The 20,584-nt window shown below is 40.2% G+C and overlaps 1 protein-coding gene across 1 annotated transcript in view; it reads right to left on the bottom strand.

Moving 5' to 3' along the window:
* Positions 1-13,278: 13,278 nt before the first annotated feature.
* The window catches only part of SEC23B (SEC23 homolog B, COPII coat complex component), a 50,349-nt gene continuing 43,043 nt past the window's right edge, over positions 13,279-20,584 (bottom strand). Inside the window, exons 15-20 of the mRNA XM_073628173.1 lie at positions 18,382-18,459; positions 18,062-18,223; positions 17,226-17,312; positions 16,614-16,769; positions 16,170-16,235; positions 13,279-13,678 (exon numbers count right to left, since the gene is read on the bottom strand). Coding sequence (XP_073484274.1) covers positions 13,589-13,678; positions 16,170-16,235; positions 16,614-16,769; positions 17,226-17,312; positions 18,062-18,223; positions 18,382-18,459 — 639 coding nt within the window. The 3' untranslated portion in view covers positions 13,279-13,588. The remainder of the gene's footprint in view (positions 13,679-16,169; positions 16,236-16,613; positions 16,770-17,225; positions 17,313-18,061; positions 18,224-18,381; positions 18,460-20,584) is intronic.

Genomic DNA, 20,584 nt, shown 5'->3' with positions numbered 1-20,584 from the left:
GTCCAGATCTTCCCTACCCTGAACGACCTGGACAATGAGTTCAAACAAACTTGGGAAAAAATACTTCAGACATGCTCACGCAAACTCATGGAAACCCTAATAGACGAATACACTAAAAGATCCAAGACTCTCGATCTAGAAATGATTAAATTATGTGGGCAACTACAAAAATTCAAAACACACAAATCCACACCAATTAAAGAGAAAAGAATAAAATCACATTTGGAGATCTTTAATAGAGAGATCCTTATAAAAAAAAGCCAAAAACGTATGCGAGATAAAAACGCATTTGAGGCTGGCAAAGCCTATAAATGGAATCAAAACAAACATAACTATAGAGATAATCAAAATGCAGGAATACAGGTGAGCTCCAAACAACTCATTCCTCACTCCAACCTCACAACTCACTCAAAGCCCAAAACAACACCAGGCACTAAACGCCAGTACCACGGCGATTCAGCACAAGATCAAAAAGCTAAAAAAACAAGTCTTAGAAAATACACCAAAATCTACTCACTATAATTCTGTACCCCCTGAGACATCCTCCAATTCTTCTACATCTAAGCCATTATCACAAGAAACTTCACTTTCCACCACTACACAAATTTCCACTCCCTTGGAATCAGGGCCAAACGACCCGTCTTTTTTAGATCAAATTCTAGCAGGTGTCAAACCAGCTCCACCCAATCTCAACACTTACACACAACTGACACTATAGCTCCTCAGCAAGAAATCCCAACACAGCCCAATAGAGATCTAAATGGGATTCATTTATCTTCACATATCCTCTCCGAAGAGGAAAAATCAGTTTTGAAAAAGGGATAAAATTTCTGCCCAAGCCATAATTTAGATAAATTTGAACTCTACAAAGACCTGCAACTTTTTGTCCGAAAAATAATTCTTAAGAAACTCTATCATAAACAACATGGAAACTCAGATCGCACTCCCCAAGAGAACCAAGCTCTCGATCACCTGATTTCTCTCCTTGAGGAGAGCGACACAGCAGATCTGATCGATTCAATAGATTTATCTCGAATTCTACAGTCCATTGAAAAACAAGACTCATATTCCAAAGCAAATCCATCCAAATCGATAATAAAGAAAAAATCCGATTTATGCCCACCCCCTAGTACTAGTCCCAACGCTGCGGCCTTCCTAAAACTAGTAAATAATGACTTGGAAAGACTGAAATTAAAAACCAAAGGCCCTGCAAATCTTAGTAAGAAGGAATATGACGCATTAAACTCGCTTGCTAAAAATAAGCAAATTACTATCAAACCTTCAGATAAAGGGTGGGAACGTTGTTCTCCTAAATAATTAAGTTTACCTTAACATATGCAAAAAAATTCTCAACAACTCCGACTGGTACCGTCGGATCCCAGCTAGCATTGTTGATAAATACAACAAAGATTTGTATGCTTTGGTCGACTCTGCCTTTCTCAACAATATAATTACCAAAAAAAACATGGAATTTCATTAGAAATAATTTCCCTAAGGTCCCCAAGTTTTACATACTCCCTAAAATCCACAAGAATCCCCTCAACCCGCCGGGTAGACCCATTATCTCGGGAATTAATTCCATTAGTGACAATGCCAGTAAACTGGTAGACGAATTTCTCAGACCCTATGTAACTTCATTACCATCTTACGTAAGGGATACGGTTCACCTTCTACAAATTATAGAGGAATGCAATATTCCTAATCAAGCTTTACTCGTCACAATAGATGCAGAAACCTTATACAGTTCTATCCCACATGAAAGAGGTCTGGCAGCCATTAAACATATTCTCCAACAAAACACTGCCACCGATCCGGTCTGCAATGAATTTATTCTCTCATTGCTTGAGTATATTCTCAAACACAATGTGTTCACCTTCAATGGCTCCCACTACCTCCAGGTCCAGGGGGTTGCGATGGGGACTTGTTGTGCCCCATTGTATTCCAACCTGTACCTGGGGGAGTGGGAGCAAATGTTCCTAGCCGACAAAAATCTGGCTATTTACACCGATCACATTGTGGGATGGTTTTGCTATATTGATGACATTCTGATTTTTTGGGACGGCCCCACTGATATGCTTGACCAATGCCTCCTAAGAATGAACAAAAATGACTTTAAGCTTAATTTCACCATGTCCTACGATAGAGATTTAATAACATTTCTAGACATAGAAATTTATAGAGGCAAACAGGGGGACCTTTGCACCAAACTCTATAGAAGAGACACTGCAGGGAATACAATACTGCACGCCACTAGTTTCCACCCACAACCCCTAATTAATTCTATTCCATATTCTCAATACCTGAGAATTAAACGTAACTGTACTGATGAAGAAAACTTCATCAAGGAAGCAGCCAAGTTGCGTGACAGACTCTTTGCTAGGGGCTACTCACATGCCTCTCTAAAAAGATCCTATAAACAAGTGCTGATGAAACCAAGAAATACTTTGTTCCACACTACCAAACGCACTGACACTAATAAACTAAGGATCATTACCACATTTAATCAACAACAACATCAAGTCGGAACAATTTTTGAGAAATATTGGCATATGTTGACTTTAGATCCATCCATAGGACATTTTGTCCCAGACAAACCCCTTTTCACTTTCAGAAGAGCTTCATCTATTGGCAACAGGGTTGTTAGCAGTGAATTTAAAAGTGAATCCACTAGATCATACTGCAAATTCAGAGGTACATTCATGTGTGGCGCCTGTCACTATTGTAAATACATGTTAACTCAAAGAAACCCAACCCTCCCCAATGGCAAAACTTTTTATCCAAAACACTTCGCCAATTGCAGAACTCCCAGAGTAGTCTATATGCTCCAATGTAGTTGCAACTACTTCTACGTTGGAAAGACTAAACTAGAGTTTTGGAGGAGGGCTTACAGACATATTGTCAGTATGCAAACTTGCAATCCAGACCTCCCCCTTGGACGCCACGTGTCTACTATACATGGCAGAATTTTCCCCTGGGTCAAATTTTAATCCTTGAGAGAATACACCCCAACCCAAGGGGGGGGGGGGGACTGGAACAAGACCCTCCTACAGATGGAAGTAAGATGGATCTATTTATTAAAAGCTACCCTGCCCCCTGGCCTGAATGAAGCTATATCCTTCAAACCATATCTTGAAGGATTTTCATCTGGGGGAATGGAAAGGTAAACCCCTTTATCAACCTCTGTGCCTTCTTACGTGTTAATTATCTCTCTCCTCCTTTTTATTATTATTATTTTTTCCCCACCACTTTAGCCCTTTCTAGTAAAGAGCTCTATCCGTATATTTTCGGGTAGCATACTTCCTCAATCATCACTCTAGAATTTCTTCTCCTGATCTGTTGTTAGGTATTATTAATAATACAATATTAGTATTGTCCACGATTGCCATATTCTTGTTTGAACGACTTATCTTTTCAATCACTATAGAATATTCTCATCTGCTGCAATTCAGCAAAACAATGTAATATTAAATAACAAATAAAAAATTCTTTATGACTATTCTAGGGTATATCATATTGTCAGCACTGTCATACCATGCAACCATTTAATAGAAGGAGTATGCATATCTCTTTTTTAGCCCATTTATATTTTGCAAGCAATATCTATATGTCTAGATTGATACCGTGTAATTATCCTGTGTACAGGGCATGTAATTAGATCTAGTCCATTTCTATGTGCCAAATTAGAATTTAATCCTACTACTCTTCTCCCTGTTCCCTCCCCTTCCCTCCCCTATCTATATCTTTTTCTTTGTCCATTACTGCTGCTTATTTAAGATTGGCTGTTCTATATTTTTTACTGTATCAGATAATGCTTTTTTTGGCTTTTTTCCCTTGTATACATGCAATACGGATTACTATTTACTTTATGCTCTATCTTTCCAGCTTATCCCTGCAGGGCTGATATGTTTTTTCCCTCCCTCCCCCCTTAGCCCTCCTCTGGGCGGCGCCTTTGGAGGCTGATGGATGCTTTACACCACCGCCCACAGCCTCCATCTTGCCACTCTGGTGGACATGCGCAGTCCGCCGAGTCGGCATTCCGTGTCGGTGGACTGGGTGTGCGTGATGCCGCTCCGACGTGCAGGGGCCGCGCCGCGCACATCCAGTCCAGGGGGCAGCTTCTTTGGTTTCCCTTGAAACCATCCCAGTCATCAGCTGTGTGCATTTTGTGCGCCAGCTGACCAGGATTAACCACTCTTTAAATACCCTGGCCACACCACTCCCAAAACAGGCATCATTTTGCTGGATTTGGGTTGTGCGGATGGTCTTTCCTTACTCTCCTCTATTCACTGCTAATCTTTACATTGAGCATTGGCTCATAAGGAGAAGAAGCAATGCTTTATTTAGTCTTACAGATAACAGAAACAGAGCCTCATTCATAATATACGCCTTTATTTATGTCTATACATACCCATACACTTTCCTATCCCCTTTCTATTTATATATGTAGATTCAAACTCCCACCTGCTATAAATGCAACATTTTAATTTCATTTATTTAGCTATTTACAATATCCTACCATTTAATTTATTTTGCCTGTACGAATTTAATATTCCTTACCTAATAATATTGAGACTAATTCATAGTACCTGTATGTGAATATTTTTGCATCCAGGTATTTTCTCCATTTACTTATAAGCTTACTCTTTGAAATTCACCTTTATTCTTGATATCACTATCAGAATATGTATATAATTAATAGGCATTCGCACATACTTATATATACATATAATTATATCCCCCTCATATGTCTTTTTACAATTTAACTTATCTCTATTCCCTTACCATACACCAATTATACTTTATTAAGGAGATTCATATATTTAGTTTACTTTCTTTTTACCCCCAGGGATCCCTTTTTGCCTCAGTATATTCCTTGGGCCGTACCGCTGCTGTAGAGTGCAGGAGGGACCTCTCCCTCTCCTAAGGATACTAACACTCATCCCTTTTTCGCATATATCACTCTGATACTCCATTGTTTACCCCAAGAAAGCCATCCTACCAACTGAAATATTTGGTGCTACTCTAATTGCAAGCTTTTATGTGAATCAATGAAACATTGTTAAACCATTCTATCAACCAATCGTATGTAAGTGCCATAATATTAATGCTTTAAACTTACTATGATCCCATATGCTTTAGGTTTGTCTAACTGATTTTATATCTTTAATTTCATCTTAGATGAACCCCTCCTAATTCTCTACATCCCTGAAGGACTATATATATATATATATATATATATATATATACACACACCGAAACGCGTTGGGTGTGAGGTTTTGTTACAAACTTTTTTATGGCGTTCTATATGCACTGTATAGATTAATCAATGTCTCGTTATAAATGTTTTTAATGTATTTCTACAAATAAAATGTATGTATTTTTATACATTTCTGTATACTTTGCTATATACTTTTATTATACAATACGAAATGAGTGCCTTTAAAGTCCATTTAGGGGAACCCTTTGTACTTTTGTCCAAGTACATGGATAGCAAACACGATATGCTTTAAAATTGCGCACAAACGTGCAGTGGCGACAAACTACATACATTTTTAAAAGCCTTTAAAAGCCTTTACAGGTTACCACTTTAGATTTACAGAGGAAGTCTACTGCTAAAATCACTTCCCTTGATCTGACCTTCGCGGTGATACCTCACATGCATGGTGCAATTGCTGTTTACATTTGACGCCACACCGATGCTTGCGTTTGCCTTTGCACGAGAGCAGGGGGGGACAGGGTTGCTTTTTTATTTTTTTCTTTATTTTTTTTTTTGCTTTTTTATTATATTTTTAAACTGTTCCTTTCATTTTTTTTTTTTAAATAATTTTTATTGTTATCTCAGGGAATGTAAATATCCCCTATGATAGCAATAGTTAGTGACAGGTACTCTTTTTTGAAAAAAATGGGGTCTATTAGACCCTAGATCTCTCCTCTGCCCTCAAAGCATCTGACCACATTAAGATCGGTGTGATAAAATGCTTTTCCAATTTCCCAATGGCACTGTTTACATCTGGCGAAATCTAAGTCATGAAATGCTCGTAGCTTCCAGGTTTCTTAGGCCATAGAGATGATTGGAGCCATTCTGGTCTCTGATCAGCTCTATGGTCAGCTGGCCGAATCACCAGCTGCATTCTCGGATTCCCTGTTGTGACAGGAGAGCCAGAGAAAACCATGGAAGACGGTGGGGGGGGGGGGGGACACACACATTCCCTCCCACTGCTTGTAAAAGCAGTCTAGAGGCTAATTAACCACTAGGATTGCTTTTACATGAAAGCCGACCGCTGGCTGAAAAGAATGATACCAAGATGATACCTAAACCTGCAGGCATCATTCTGGTATAACCACTCAAAGTTCAGCAACATACCAGTACATTGCTGGTCCTTGTTGGGCATATATTGTAATCTTTTCTTTCATGCAGCCTGTGGGCTGAACGAAAAAAAGATATTGATTGGTGGGTATGCCCACCATTAGAATACCTCCCTTCACCCACTTCTAACGATGGGCATACATGCACCATTTATATATCCGCCCCAAAAGTTAGGAGCAAATCGCTCCTCCGCCCCTGCTGCCCCCACGCTTCGGCATATATGCTCCTTTTTTTAACTGTGGTGGTGAAATCACCTCAGACAGAGCTGGAGTCACAGCTTTATGTATCGTGGGAGAAAACGCTGTTGCTGTCAAGGTAAGTAAATACGCTCTGCAACTGAATGGCGCCTCCCCTGCCTTCATAAACAAACGCCTACTTTACGCAAAAGACCCATAAAGGCCACCTTCCCTACCTTAAAAAAAAAAAAAAAAAAAAAAGAAGGGCTAAAAAATCTCAAAAGACCCAATGGCTAAAAAAGGGCACCTCTCCCCCTTTCATTTTTGTATGTATGCATGAATAATTTTTTGTCCTCAAGTTTATAATTTTTGATGAATAAAGTGAAGAGAAAGGTAAGTGGATTTCTGCAAGGTAAGTGCTATATTTATATTCTTTTCATCTTGAATTATAAGCTCTTGTAGGCAGACATTTTCTTGTTAGATTGTAAGCTCTTATGGGCAGGATTTTTTTTGTCGTATCAGATGTTAAGCTCTTGTGGGCAGTGATTTTCTCCTTAGATTGTTAGCTCGGCCAGAAACCGACACCCACATGGATGCATCAGGTGCAAAGAGTTTTCAAAATGTCTCTTCGCTGCTGTCCCGTCTGTTTGCGTAGTCTCAGTCGTAAAGTGGGGTAGAAGGGTTACCCCTTTATGGAGGACAGACAAGCAGTACCTGACCCCCTGGTGCATGCAGGTGTGTGATTTAGGACTTCAGGAGTAAGGGCTCCCCCTTCTCCAAAGAATGTTGTAAACTTTCTCATTGTCAACAACGGCAACACTGCCCAAACAAAGGCTTAAACGGTCTTAAAAGACCTAATGGGCAAAGGGGCACTCCTTGCCCCTGAAAAAAGGCCTACGGAACCCCAAAAGACCCATAAAGGGCACCTCCCCCTTTCAAAAAAGCCTAAAGCATCCCAAAAGTCCCAGTGGTCAAGAAGGGCACTTCCATCCGCCAAAAAAAAGACCTATATTATTCCAAAAGACCCTTTTAAGGGCACCTCCCCTCCCTTCATAAACAAAGGCCTACATAACCCAATAGACCCATAAAGGACACCTTCCCTACCTTTAAAAAAAAAAAAGGAGGGCTAAAAAATCTCAAAAGACCCAATGGCTAAAAAGGGCACCTCTCCCCCTTTAATTTTTGTATGTATGCATGAATAATTTTTTGTCCTCAAGTTTATAATTTTTGATGAATAAAGTAAAGAGAAAGGTACTGTAAGTGAATATCTGCAAGGTAAGTGCTATATTTATATTCTTTTCATCTTGAGCTCCTGTGGGCAGACATTTTCTTGTTCGATTGTAAGCTCTTATGAGCAGGATTTTCTTTGTCATATCAGATGTTAAGCTCTTGTGGGCAGTGATTTTCTCCTTAGAATGTTAGCTCGGGCAGAAACCGACACCCACGTGGCTGCATCAGGTGCAAAGAGTTTTCAAAATATCTCTTCGCTGCTGTCCCCTCTGTATAAATAGTCTCAGCCATAAAGTGGGGAAGAAGGGATACCCCTTTACGGAGGATAGACAAGCAGTACCTGGCCCCCTGGTGCATGAAGGTGTGTAATTTAGGACTCCAGAGTAAGGGCTCCCCCGCCTCCAAACAACAATGCTGTAAACCTCATTGTTAACGAGGGCAACCCTTCCCAAACAAAGTAGATTAGTAGATAGATTAACCACGCATGTGGCCTGTTGAGCGAATCGTACATTCATGTTTGTGAGTAAACATTTGAAACAATTTTTTTACAATAAGTTTATGTTGGATAATGCACTAGGCCAGTGCCCCCCTTTTCTCTTCTCACAGAGCCTAGGCTCTGAAGAAGAACGGTTGTCCTTCAAAAAGCATCAGGCAGCAGGGACCAGGTACAATGTATTGGGTTCCCCCACCCTGGCTTGGTGTTCCAGGTGCTCTGGGAGAGATTAACCACGCATATGGCCTGTTGAGCAAATTCTACATTCATGCTTGTGAGTAGACATTTTAAACAATTTTTTTTACAATAAATTTATGTTGGGTAATAGACTAGGCCAGTGCGCCCTCTTTTCTTTTCTCACAGAGCCTAGGCTCTGAAGAAGGATTGTCCTTCAAAATGCGTCAACCAGCAGGGACCTGGTATTGGGTCCCTCCACCCTAGCTTGGTGTTCCAGGTGCTCTGGGATAGATTAGCCATGCATGTGGCCTGTTGAGCGAATTGTACATTCATGTTTGTGAGTAGACATTTGAAACAATTTTTTTTACAATACATTTATGTTGGATAATGCACTAGGCCAGTGTGCTCATTTTTCTTTTTTCACAAAGCCTAGAAATTGAAGAAGAGGTATTGTCCTTTGAAACGTGTAAACCACCAGGGACCTGGTTTTGGGTCCCCCCCACTCCAGCTTGGTGTTTCCGGGGCTCTGGGAGAGATTAGCCACGGATGTGGCCTTTTGAGCAAATTGTACATTTATGCATGCAAGTAGACATTTTAAACGATTTTTTTACAACAATTTCATGTTGGATAATGCATTAGGCCAGTGCGCCCTCTTTTCTTTTCTCACAGAGCCTAGAAGCTGAAGAAGTATTGTCCCGCAAAACTCATCAGCCAGCAGGAACCTGGTATTGGGTCCCCCCCCACTCCAGCTTGGTGTTCCAGGTGCTCTGGGATAGATTAGCCACGCATGTGGCCTGTTGAGCGAATTGTACATTTATGTTTGCGAGTAGACATTTGAATCAATTTATTTACAATAAATTTATGCTGGATAATGCACTTGGCCTGTGCACCCTCTTTTCTTTTATTTTCTCACAGAGCCTAGACGCTTTAGAAAAAGGGATTGACCTTCAAAACGTGTCAGCCAGCAGGGACCTGGTATTGGGTTCCCCCACCCGGCTTGGTGCTCCAGGTGTTTTGGGAGGAATTACCTACGCATGTGGCCTGTTGAGCGAATTGTACATTCATGTTTGCGAGTAGACATTTTAATCCATTTTTTTTTTACAATAAATTTATGTTGGATAATGCACTGCGCCAGTGCGCCCTCTTTTCTTTTCCCAATCAGACACCCACCTACCCCCAACCACTAACACCCTAGACTGATAACCTACACACAACCACTGACATGGCAGACTGATGCCCACCTACCCCCAACCAAAAAGACACTACTCTGAGCTGACTGTCACCTATCCCCATTCGCTTATGACCCAAACTGAAACCCACCTACCCCAAAAACTGACACCCACTTACTCCCAACGACTGACACCCCAAACTGAAAGCCACCTATTTCCAACCCCTGACCACTTTTAAGAAATATTTTATTTCTGCATGCTTATCAATTTAGGTTTGGATTTTTTTTAATGGCAGAATCCCATTGTTGGAGAGGGGTCTCTTTCTCTCATCTGTTTAAAGGGCAAGTTCACCTTTACAGAAAAACCTGTAAGGTGAACTCCTCACCCCACCCCCAGTCCTGCTGACCTGGAGCGCGGCAATCTCTCATTCTGAGCCCCGCTATAGCCACGTCACGGGTCCGGGGCTTAGAAATCCCAGCAGCTTAATCTCCAAAATGTACCCAGTCAGGAGGTACGTTTAGGGACATTCTAATTGGTCGGCGCCAACCAATCAGAACCCGCGTAGCCCGTCCTGTCAGTGAGTAAGAAGAGTGAAAGCCGAGGGGATTTCTAACCCCCGGACCCGTGACGTGGCTATAGCAGGGCTCAGAATGGGAAATCGCTGCGCTCCAGGTCCGTGGGACTGGGGGTTTAAGAAGGGGGTCCTGTATAAGTGTTTCTGGAAAAGACAGGATTTTTCTGGAAAAGTGAACTTACCCTTTAACATTGCAAATCGTCAGAAATTATTCCCCATGGAAAACATCTATAAGCGTGAATTACCACGTTTACACGCTGTTACCACCATTTGGGGTTTTGAATGCCCCTGAACTACCGTTCTGCATGCAAATTTTTGTTTTAAGAAAAAAAAAAATGCTTCTAAACTATTATAAAATGCCTGAGTGTACATGTACCCATAAGATAACATTGAGGAGAGTTCAGGTGCTGCTAAAAAAAAAAAAAAAAAAACCCAAATGCTCCTAAATGTCAGTTTACCAGCTACAATGTACATGAGGCCTTACAGTTAGGTGGTCGGCAAGCGGTGAGAACTTTTTTTTAAAAACTGTACATTTTGGTTTTGGTCAAGTGCATCCTGAATTTTTGGTTCGATTCAGCACCAGAATTTTCATTTTGGTGCACCACTAATAATTTTTTCATAGATTTAGGTCAAAATGTATTCTGCTACATTTCTTTAGTAAAAATAACCCAAATCCGTGTATATTATTTAGTCTGTAGGAAAGTTAGAGAGTCCACAAACTATGGTACATTTGAAAATCTGTCATAATTGAGGCACTAAAATGCCAGGCAAGTACAAATATCCCCCCCCCCAACCAAGGTATTTAGTAAGAGGCATGGCAAGTTTTTTGAAGTTGTATTTTTTTTTTGGCACAATTTTGCAGAAATTGAAGAATTTAAGAAGTACAGCATCACCATATGACTGGTGTGGCAGTGATCAGGGACACTGACTGGTGGTGTATAAGGATTATAAGATGATCTTTACAGGATCATACATCTTAGTTCAAAGCATGTTTATAGTCAGCGTTATATGCAAAGCACACAATAATAATGCTAGTTATGAACATTATATAAAGCGTGGTAAAGCAAGATAGAAACTAAGATGGCGATTATGAATTTGGTTGAGAATGCCATGCTGCCATGTACTTATCTCAAGAAAACATGGTTTGTGAAAACATACCAAAGAGTGCAGATGAGCATGGTACTCTCACTCTGCAGCTGGGCTTGGGTGACTTGCTGATAACACACCCTGGAAAAGGTCATTTTACTGCGCTATCCTAATAAATCAATTAAAAAAAGCTGCAACTATAATGTGAGACACACACTAAATATAACATAAAAAAGGAAGCTGCGCTGTATGATTATAGTGATCAAAGAATAAAGTGACTTATAAGTGATTTATCTGGATAAAATGGAGATATGAAAACTCCGTATAACCCACTAATATTATACGTAATCACAAGTGAAATGTGCAAATAATTATTAATAAAAAAACAAATGAAAATTGCAAAAGTTCTCCAAAAAAGATCCAATCCACTCCGATGGGCTGTTAAAAAGAAGCTCCACCGAATATACAGTTCATAATAGTATTCCAAGTGATGATTCCTCAACCCTCTATTCAGTAGTGACATGCGACCACAACACCAAAGATGATGCGATAGGGTGCGACAGGAAAGTTCCCCCACCAGTAATACTGCGCTTACCAGCTTGTTAGATCTCTTGTTTAAGGAGATCGCAAGTGCCTGTGGCTTTTAACCCCAGCCCCGGGTCTTTGTGCTTGGATAGCTAGATGTTCCCAGACTCTCTGCTCGGGGTATCCTCTGTACAACTAAATGTTCGCTCATTCCCCATAAAAGGACATAAAGGCTATTTTGGCCACTTGCTTCCATAAAACTGAACTCTGGCTGGATCTGCAATCTGTTCAGGTCCACTCTCTCTGATGTAGTGAGATCTACCTAAATCTAGATCTCACTACATCAGAGAGAGTGGACCTGAACAGATAGCAGTATTATTACTGGTGGAGGAACTTTCCTGTCGCACCCCATCACATCTTCTTTGGTGTTGTGGTCGCATGTCACTACTGAATAGAGGGTTGAGGAATCATCACTTGGAATACTATTATGAACTGTATATTCATACGTATAGCTTCTTTTTAAACAGTCCATCGGAGTGGATTGGATCTTTTTGGAGAACTTTTGCAATTTTTATGTTTTATTAATAATTTTATGCACATTTCACTTGTGATTACGTATAATATTTATGTATTAGTGGGTTATACAGAGTTCATATCTCCATTTATCCAGATAAATCACTTATAAGTCACTTTATTCTTTGATCACTATAATCATACAGCGCAGCTTCCTTTTTTATGTGATAACGCACCCTATAAAAGGGATATCAATTTGTATTGAATTCAGAGCATACTGTGACGGCCTTGTGTGTTTGCTCTGCGTAATTATGTAATGTAATTGCGTAACAACTAAACATGATTTGGAACTCTCTCAGTCTGAAGGTTATTTCACAGGTTTTCTGTGAAATAAGGAACCTTGAGGTTAAATCCCTATTCAGTGGGACAGTATGTAAAAAAAAAAAAAGAAGTAATAATTTTTTCTTCAAATTTTCACTTTTTTTTACAATTTTGTTTTTACATATTTACCACACCATGATTGCTTATAACCAATCTTTTTTTATGAATGGTGTCCATTCATCCAGTGTGTACTATTGTGAAGCTGTGATTGGCCACAGCTATTATATGGTACAGATGCACTGCGATGGGCCCTATCTGTACTATGTGATCACTGACCAATCACAGAGATAGCCATTCATTGTGTACAATTGTGTTTATGAAAGACATTCTTTGTGTACAGCGGTCATGAAATCTGCTGTGTTTGGTCACATCGTTCACATGTTACTGGCAGCGGCCCGGTACAATGATTTGTTCAGTGGACACTGCGGGTGACAGAACGCGCCGCAGAGCGGTCTCTAGGGTGTGCACAATGCACAATCATGGGAGGACGTCCACCCATGATTGCAGTGCATTGCAATAGAAATAAGATATACCTGTGCTAAAATCTCAGTAGCTTATACAAATAGAAATAAAATTAAAAAAGGCTCTTTTTCACATTAGAATTTACTATGAGTTTGGTTGTATAGGTTATGCAGAGGAAAACAAATATGGAAAACATTATCAAAGCATTCTGAATATGTACAAATCATTGTTAACATTATAAACTGTAATTATGTTGTAAATGACACATAATAAATTAAAACCCAAGAATGCTACAATGAAACTATGCCGCCTTCTTTAGCTTTAGGTAAAACTTTGATTAGTTGTCTGAACTACAGAGGGGAATGTCTTTCTTCTTTTCTAAAAATGGTGGTTCGTTGTACAGATATTGATAAAACACTTCTGACTTGAAGGAAATTAGGACGCGGTAGAAACTGCTAACTTTTTCAAGTGATCCATAAAAACTTGCAGACTGACATCATCGGTAAGGATTGGTGCTCCAGATTCCTAGGCAAGAAAAAGAAAGGAAGTCTGTAAATAGAAAGATCTAGAAACAAGCAGCACACAAGGTACACTGATCAGTCTGTTCAGACTTTAGTGAGAAAAACAGGTAGGTAGGTAGAGAATATATAAAACTGCATGAAACTTTTTTTGTGTAATTTTCTTCTACATATCCCTATACTGGCCATGGATTAAAAAGATGGCTGCTCATTACCTGTACTCTACATGAACCGGGTTTTAATGATTAGGCAAGTGGCTACAATTTCTGTAGCGTCTAAGCTTCACACTCATTCCTGCCTTCCATTAATTCCTAATGGCTAACGAGCCAGTCTGTTATAGTGATGGGTCAATAGCAGAGAGGGGTAGGAAAGAACAGGCAAGCTTTCACTCTACCAGAGTCTGAGCTTTGCCCAAGCAGAACAGCATTCAGGCAAAGCAGGGAGACTGACAACTGTGGGGACACTCATAGTTTAGTGTTAGGACCAGATATCAGGGTGCCGTGACGTGGCTCTGTGGCTTACGCATGCGTTTGCAAATACGTGAGGACTAAACCCCTGTTTTTTAACGCATACTGTTAGACAGGTCAATTGGTTGTCTGCGAGCTGGTAGTAAGTAGGCTTGGAATTTTTTCCTAGGCATTCCCCAGGTTTTGTTGTTATCAGACTGACAACTACTGCAGACACCCATGGGGACCTGCACTTCATACTTGTCTGCATTTTTTTCCTTTTCATTTAAAAAAAAAAAAAAAGAAAAAAAAAAATACCATTAAAAAACAAAAATCGGTTTACTGGCTTTGGAATAGAAAAAAACAAGCAAACACACACTAACTGGCAGACTGCATTTTACAATTCAATAACTGCCATAAACATGCAAGCTTCGTCTACAAAAATTGCTTAAGGCCTCATGCACACTTCCGTTAGAAAAAAATAAATTAAAAAAGCCAGTAGCGTTAAGGGTTATGCTGTAGAATGAGTTTGGCAGTGTTTTTGCAGTAGCGATTTTATTTTAGCAAAAGTATATTCCCACAAACGCTTATGGCTCAAAAACGCTGATAAATGCAATATTAGCCACATTTTTCAGTGGTTTTCAGCTTTTATCAGAATTAGAACATTTTTACAGCTGAAAAACTAATTTTAAAACCCACTAGTTCTGGGTTTTTTCCAGCCAGAAAACACTGATAAAAGCCTGTGTGTGCATGGACACATATGTTACCATGCTGGGGAATTCACTAGCTGCAGAAAAAAATAAATAAAAAATGCCTGAAGCCAAAGACAGCAGCTGTAAAAAGGTCCAGTGTGCATGAGGCCTAATGGTTTAATTTGGTTTAATTTGGTCTCTTCTCCATAGCTGGGCATTACATTCCATATGGGATAGTAGGGACCAGTCAGTACTAAACTCCAAATAGAAAAAAATAAATAAAATAACTGGATATGTGAGATAAACCCATTAAATTGTTGCCGCCACTTATCTAGAGTAGGTGTAAAAGTTCAAGAATCAAAAAAGTGATTAAAATGGCCACCTCCTTTTGTTCCATCCATCAGTTTATAAAATACTGCTTTCGCTTAAAGAAGTGCAAAACGTACACAAACCATACTTGCATACTAAAGGAAGAGGGGGCAACACCATCTAAATAAAAGCGGTTTTATTAAATATAGAAAAAAATAATAATAATGCACTCACTGCACAATGAATGAGGTCAGCATTTCATAACTGTAGGACGAAGTCATCTGTGAAGTGGTTCTAATATGCAGAGATTGACAGGCAAGCAGCAGGTGAATGCAGAGTTGTGCCAGACAGCTGCTGTTTAGAAGGAAAGGACTGCAGTCAAGCTATAGGCTGGAACATACGTTTTCACAGTCGGCTCGGTGGCTTCCAGTAGCTGCAGCTGGGATCGGCTTCAGAGATGTCAATGATGACGTCACCATCAACATCTCCAAGTGAAGCCAATCCCAGGCAAGCTGGCTGCAGCTACCTGGAAGCTGCCATGCTGACTGTGAGAGCTTGCATTCCAGCCTATAAGCTTGACTGCAGTCCTCTTCTTCTAACCGGCAGCTTTCTGGCACAACTCTGCATCCACCAACCGCTTGCCTGCGGATCTCTGCATATTAGAACAGCTTCACAGGTGACTTCATCGTACATTTATGATATGCTGACCTAATTCATCATGCAGCGAATGCATTCTTTGTATATATATTTAATAAAACAGCTTACATTTAGATAGTGGCACCCTCTCTTGCTTGCTTTGGTATGTGCATTAGGTAAATTTAGGACCTGATCCAAGGGAGCAGCAGTGACTGTTATTTTATCTTCTAAGTCTTATCCTTTTCTGGGGGGGTCCAGCACCACCATTGTAACAGTTTTATTACATACCTGAATACTCACCACATGCATGCACGTGTCAGTTTTTAACTATCAACACGGCCATTTGGTTAAAATAACTAAGAAAGCATTATTCGTTCACAACATATGAACTTTTGTAACCTATGCTCCAGCTTACCTGCCCCCAGTTGTACAGATTGTTGTGCGTCTGTGATGGGTTCACTTTGGAAAGAAGGAATCTTGCCTAGAAAAAAAAAATATGCAATTTTTTTTTTTTTTTTTTTTAACATGAAGATTTGTAGTTCACAATAAGAATTTTTTACTCAGGGAGAACTTTTTTTTATATTACAGTTCAAGCTGGCTAAAAAGGGGTTGCAACAGTCTGACAACATGATTTTATCATGATTGTATCATGCAGCCAAGCTGCAGTCAGGATAGGCCAATATGAAGGCAACGATTCAAATTATTAACCATCTTTGTGCATATGGCACTTCTAGCTATGGCTATTCTGAATAGGCTGCGTTGCAAACCTTTCACTCTCATGTAGCAAATCTTTTGCTTGCTATATTGATATAGAAAAGCCCTTTGCAACTCAATGCCAACAAGACAATCAGAAACTTACCTGGCTGCCTCCGTGCTCTGTATTGATGTAACGAGGCATTGGAAATCTGCTTTGTAAGATTTCCTGGGCATCATCTAATGGTGCCTGGAGAAGGTGTTTGAAGTTCTCATACTCTGGCATGTCCTGGTAGCCAGCTTTACGCCACTGTGCAATTGTCTGTGGAAATACCATGATAAAATAAATTGGTAATAAAATGTATTATAGAAGCACCAAAACCATGTGACCTACCAGTGAGTGTAATGTATGTTTTTATGGCTGTATTTAAGAACATATACATTAGTATCAATGAAGCGATAACCAAAATATTTAAGGGACTCAGAGTTCTGAAACATTTTATGTTCTCAGTTTAAATCTTATATCAGAATACAACTCCACAAGCTGATGTAACTGAAAAAGAAATGCTTAACAGAAGATCCCAGTAAAGATATACAGTATACTTGCATACAGTCATCATGGGCAATCAATAGAGATGTGCAAGATTTAGATATCACAGGCCTGAGACACACAAGGAGCTGACTGTTTCTTACAAGTGTCTGCTAAAAATTAAATATCAGTTTCAGGGGGGCTGTAAATAGCTGTTCTGTATCTAGTTACTTCATTCTACCCACTTACCTCTCCAAGGTAGATAACAATCTGGAAAAAGGTGTCCATAAGCAGAATCCTGTCTTGTAAAATACTACTGCTGTCCAACAGAACAGGCTGGAAAAAAAAACAAAAAAAAAAACGGAACAGGTGTAAATATGTAGCATGAAATGTAATGTATTTGATGATGCATCTCTTGCAGAACTGTTCAATCCACAACCAGCTGATCAAAAAAGGCATTTTGGATATAACAGTACTAACACAATCAGAACATCAGATCATCTTTTAAACCCCAAAATAAACATTATATTGCAGCTTATTAACTCTTAGATGTGATGGCTGCATTAGTTTCCATTTTTAGGCTTGCTTTCTTCTATTGTCATCTGGTGACCCGGCCAGTGAGTAGCTTATTTTTTTCAACAGAAAATCTCTCTTGCAGTTGAAGGGATAAAACAGACTATTTAAACACTGACAGGGTTGCTTAAAATGAGCAGTTTTTATTTATGTAAATCCTTTATGCCAAAAGGAAAAAACAAATTTGCAGTAACCGACTATAAAGTATTCCCCGGAGTTCAGGTTCAAATTGTTACTGTATTTAAATCTGCTAGCATATTTAAACACTCCCCCCCCCCCCCCCCCCCGACTGACAATGCTACTGCCGAAGGTGTTCCCTGTGCTCCTTCATCCAGAGTGGGGGAACGCTAATACAGGAGGTGTGTTACTTGCCAGATCACCAGGTGAAAACGGGGGGGGGGGGGCTTTAGAAAAAGCAAACTAATGCAGCCATCACATCTAATGATTGGTAAGCTGTAAGATCATACATTTTTGGTTTTGGGTTTAATACAGCTTTAAGGGTATTTTCTTACCTCTGGTGGTCCATAGAAAGAGTAAGAGTAGAGGATAGGCTGGATCATTATAAGAGACTGGGTCAGATCTTGTCTAGCAAAGTGATGTCTGTAGTAAGAGGACTCATCCGGACTATTATTAAACACTTGCAGGAAGGGTGATCTTCTCAAGTGGAACATGAACTGTCATTTTACAAAGATGACAAAAATTAACACAATTAGAATGTTGTTAGAGACGCGTTTAAGAATATATATATATTTATTACACACACACACACACATACAATATTATATATATACATACACGATCAGTCAGATGTGATATGCTGAATTATTCTTACCTGTGGATAAAGAGAGAAGGAGTCTGACAGTCTGAAGGAGGTGGGGTCATCCTTGTTATACTGTCCAAATTTCTGGCACTATAAAAAAAAACACAAAAGTATGCACATAAAAATAATGCAGGATTTTAAATGCTGCAGCTGTGAAAATGTATGTGAAACTATGCCTTAGGAAATGTCTAGAACATACAATGCTAAAGATGGCAGAGTTTTGGGAGGAAAAACCAGAGCGGTCTTAAATAAAAGTTTAAGAGCAGGGTTGTAATGGTTTATTTTATTATGGGCACTTGGGCAGGGTTAAAAAAATAAATATTTTTCCTTTTCAAGTAAATATGAAAAATACTGCATATTAACATGATGTAGTCTTTATCTAGCCAAAAGCCAGAAGGTGGAGCTCTATGCTTCTTTTCACATGTGGAGCAATGTATCGCTTTCACCTGTGTTTACTCAATGAGATCTCGGCATGACACATCTATGGGCCTAGTCAAAATTTAAACAAAGCCTCAAAGCAATTTCCATCTTCAGTGCTGTCTCTTTTAGGCTATTACATGGAAAGCCTCCCACCCGTGTCCTACTAACAGATGATGTCATCAGCTGCTAAGGACAGGTCAGGCAGCCATACAGATTTCACTTTTGCCAGCAATAGTACAGATAACAGCATAGAGGAGGACAAACCAGGGAGGAGGTGCGGGATTGTGTTCCCTCCGTCCTCTCCGTACATAGAAGGTATCAGAAGAACCCTTTCATGAACGGACTGTACAGGATTTGATTACTGTCCCCTATCCCTCTCTCTATGCTACTCATATCCCGGCAGCAGAAATTGTGGGTGGAGGCAGTAGGAAGGAAGGAAGGAAGGAAGGAAGGAAGGAAGGAAGGAAGGAAGGAAGGAAGGAAGGAAGGAAGGAAGGAAGGAAGGAAGGAAGGAAGGAAGGACGGACCTGGCTGATCCTGCCTGGTTCTGCCCTCCCCTCTGTAAACTGACCACAGGTTATAATGGCTGCTGAGCCCTGACACCGTGGTCAGTTTACATGCCTCCGTCATCCGCTGTGTCTCCTTTCTCCCTCTCCCCCCACCTCTGTACCTGTCAGTTCTTGTATCTATGCGAGCCTTCTCAGCCCTCCCTCCTCCTGCCACCATTAGTACTAAAAGAAACTTTAAAAAATGTCACTGCCAGCCCCTCTCCTTTATCCAGCCATACTGCACAGTGTAAGTGTTTTTTTTAAAACAAAGTCTCTAAATACTTTTTCACAGATCTTCAGTCTGGTCATGTGAATCCTGGCCACTCTGCTACTCCGATCCAGGGCTACAGCGGGAGGGGCTGAGCGGCCAGCACGGTGGTCACATGACCTCCCCAGCCGACGTCAGGAGATCTCGGCCCCTCCCGCTGTAGCCCTGAATCGGAGCAGTAAAGTGGCCAGGAGTCATGTGACTGGCCTGAAGATGGGGTATTTAGAGGCATCGATTTAAAAAAAAAAAAAGACAAAAAAAAACCAAAACAGTTCTACGATGAGTTATCGCTGGATAAAGAAGAGCGGCTAGCAGTGACATTATATAGTAAGGTTACAACCACTTTAAGGCCTATTTGCCCTGCTGATGCACATGTTCATTACATAGTCAGAACCAGGTTAATTTATTTAAAAAATATATTTTTAGTGGCATAAGTATTACATTAGTCCTTAATGAGGAAGTCAATTTTACTTGAGAAAAAAAAAAAAAGCTGCAATGTCTACATGCGTTTAGAAGTATTTAAAATGGTAGTAAAGTCTAAAGAAAAAAAAAATCCCCCCTGCAAGTTAAGGGCACAATGTGCTGGTATGCATCACATTCTAGCACATTATGAAAGACTTACCATAAAATAAAGCCCCCAGCAGCTTGCTGACCCTGCTGAAGGGGCTTCCATCTTCACGAGCTACAGCTGTTTGAATGGCCGAGCTGCGATGACAGCACTGCCACGCCTGCGCACGGGAGCCACAATCATGGCGCAAACTCTGAAGGGACAGCATACTCAGTATTCTGTCCCTTTAGAGCACCGTGAGCATGCAACGGTGGTGTCACCATCTGCAGAAATACTGAACATCGCCTAAACAGTGCACGTTGGAGTTGGAGAAGTTTTTATTGTAACAAAGAAAAACCATGCAGTTTACATAGAAAAAACCGCAACAATCCTTACAGTCATCACAGAAAAAGATTGCCAATCATGGAATCC

The sequence above is a fragment of the Aquarana catesbeiana genome, linkage group LG04 (genome assembly GCF_042186555.1).
Source record: "Aquarana catesbeiana isolate 2022-GZ linkage group LG04, ASM4218655v1, whole genome shotgun sequence".
NCBI lineage: Eukaryota > Metazoa > Chordata > Amphibia > Anura > Ranidae > Aquarana > Aquarana catesbeiana.
Note: the sequence above shows the minus strand (reverse complement) of the source record. Positions and strands in the feature narration are given on the sequence as shown.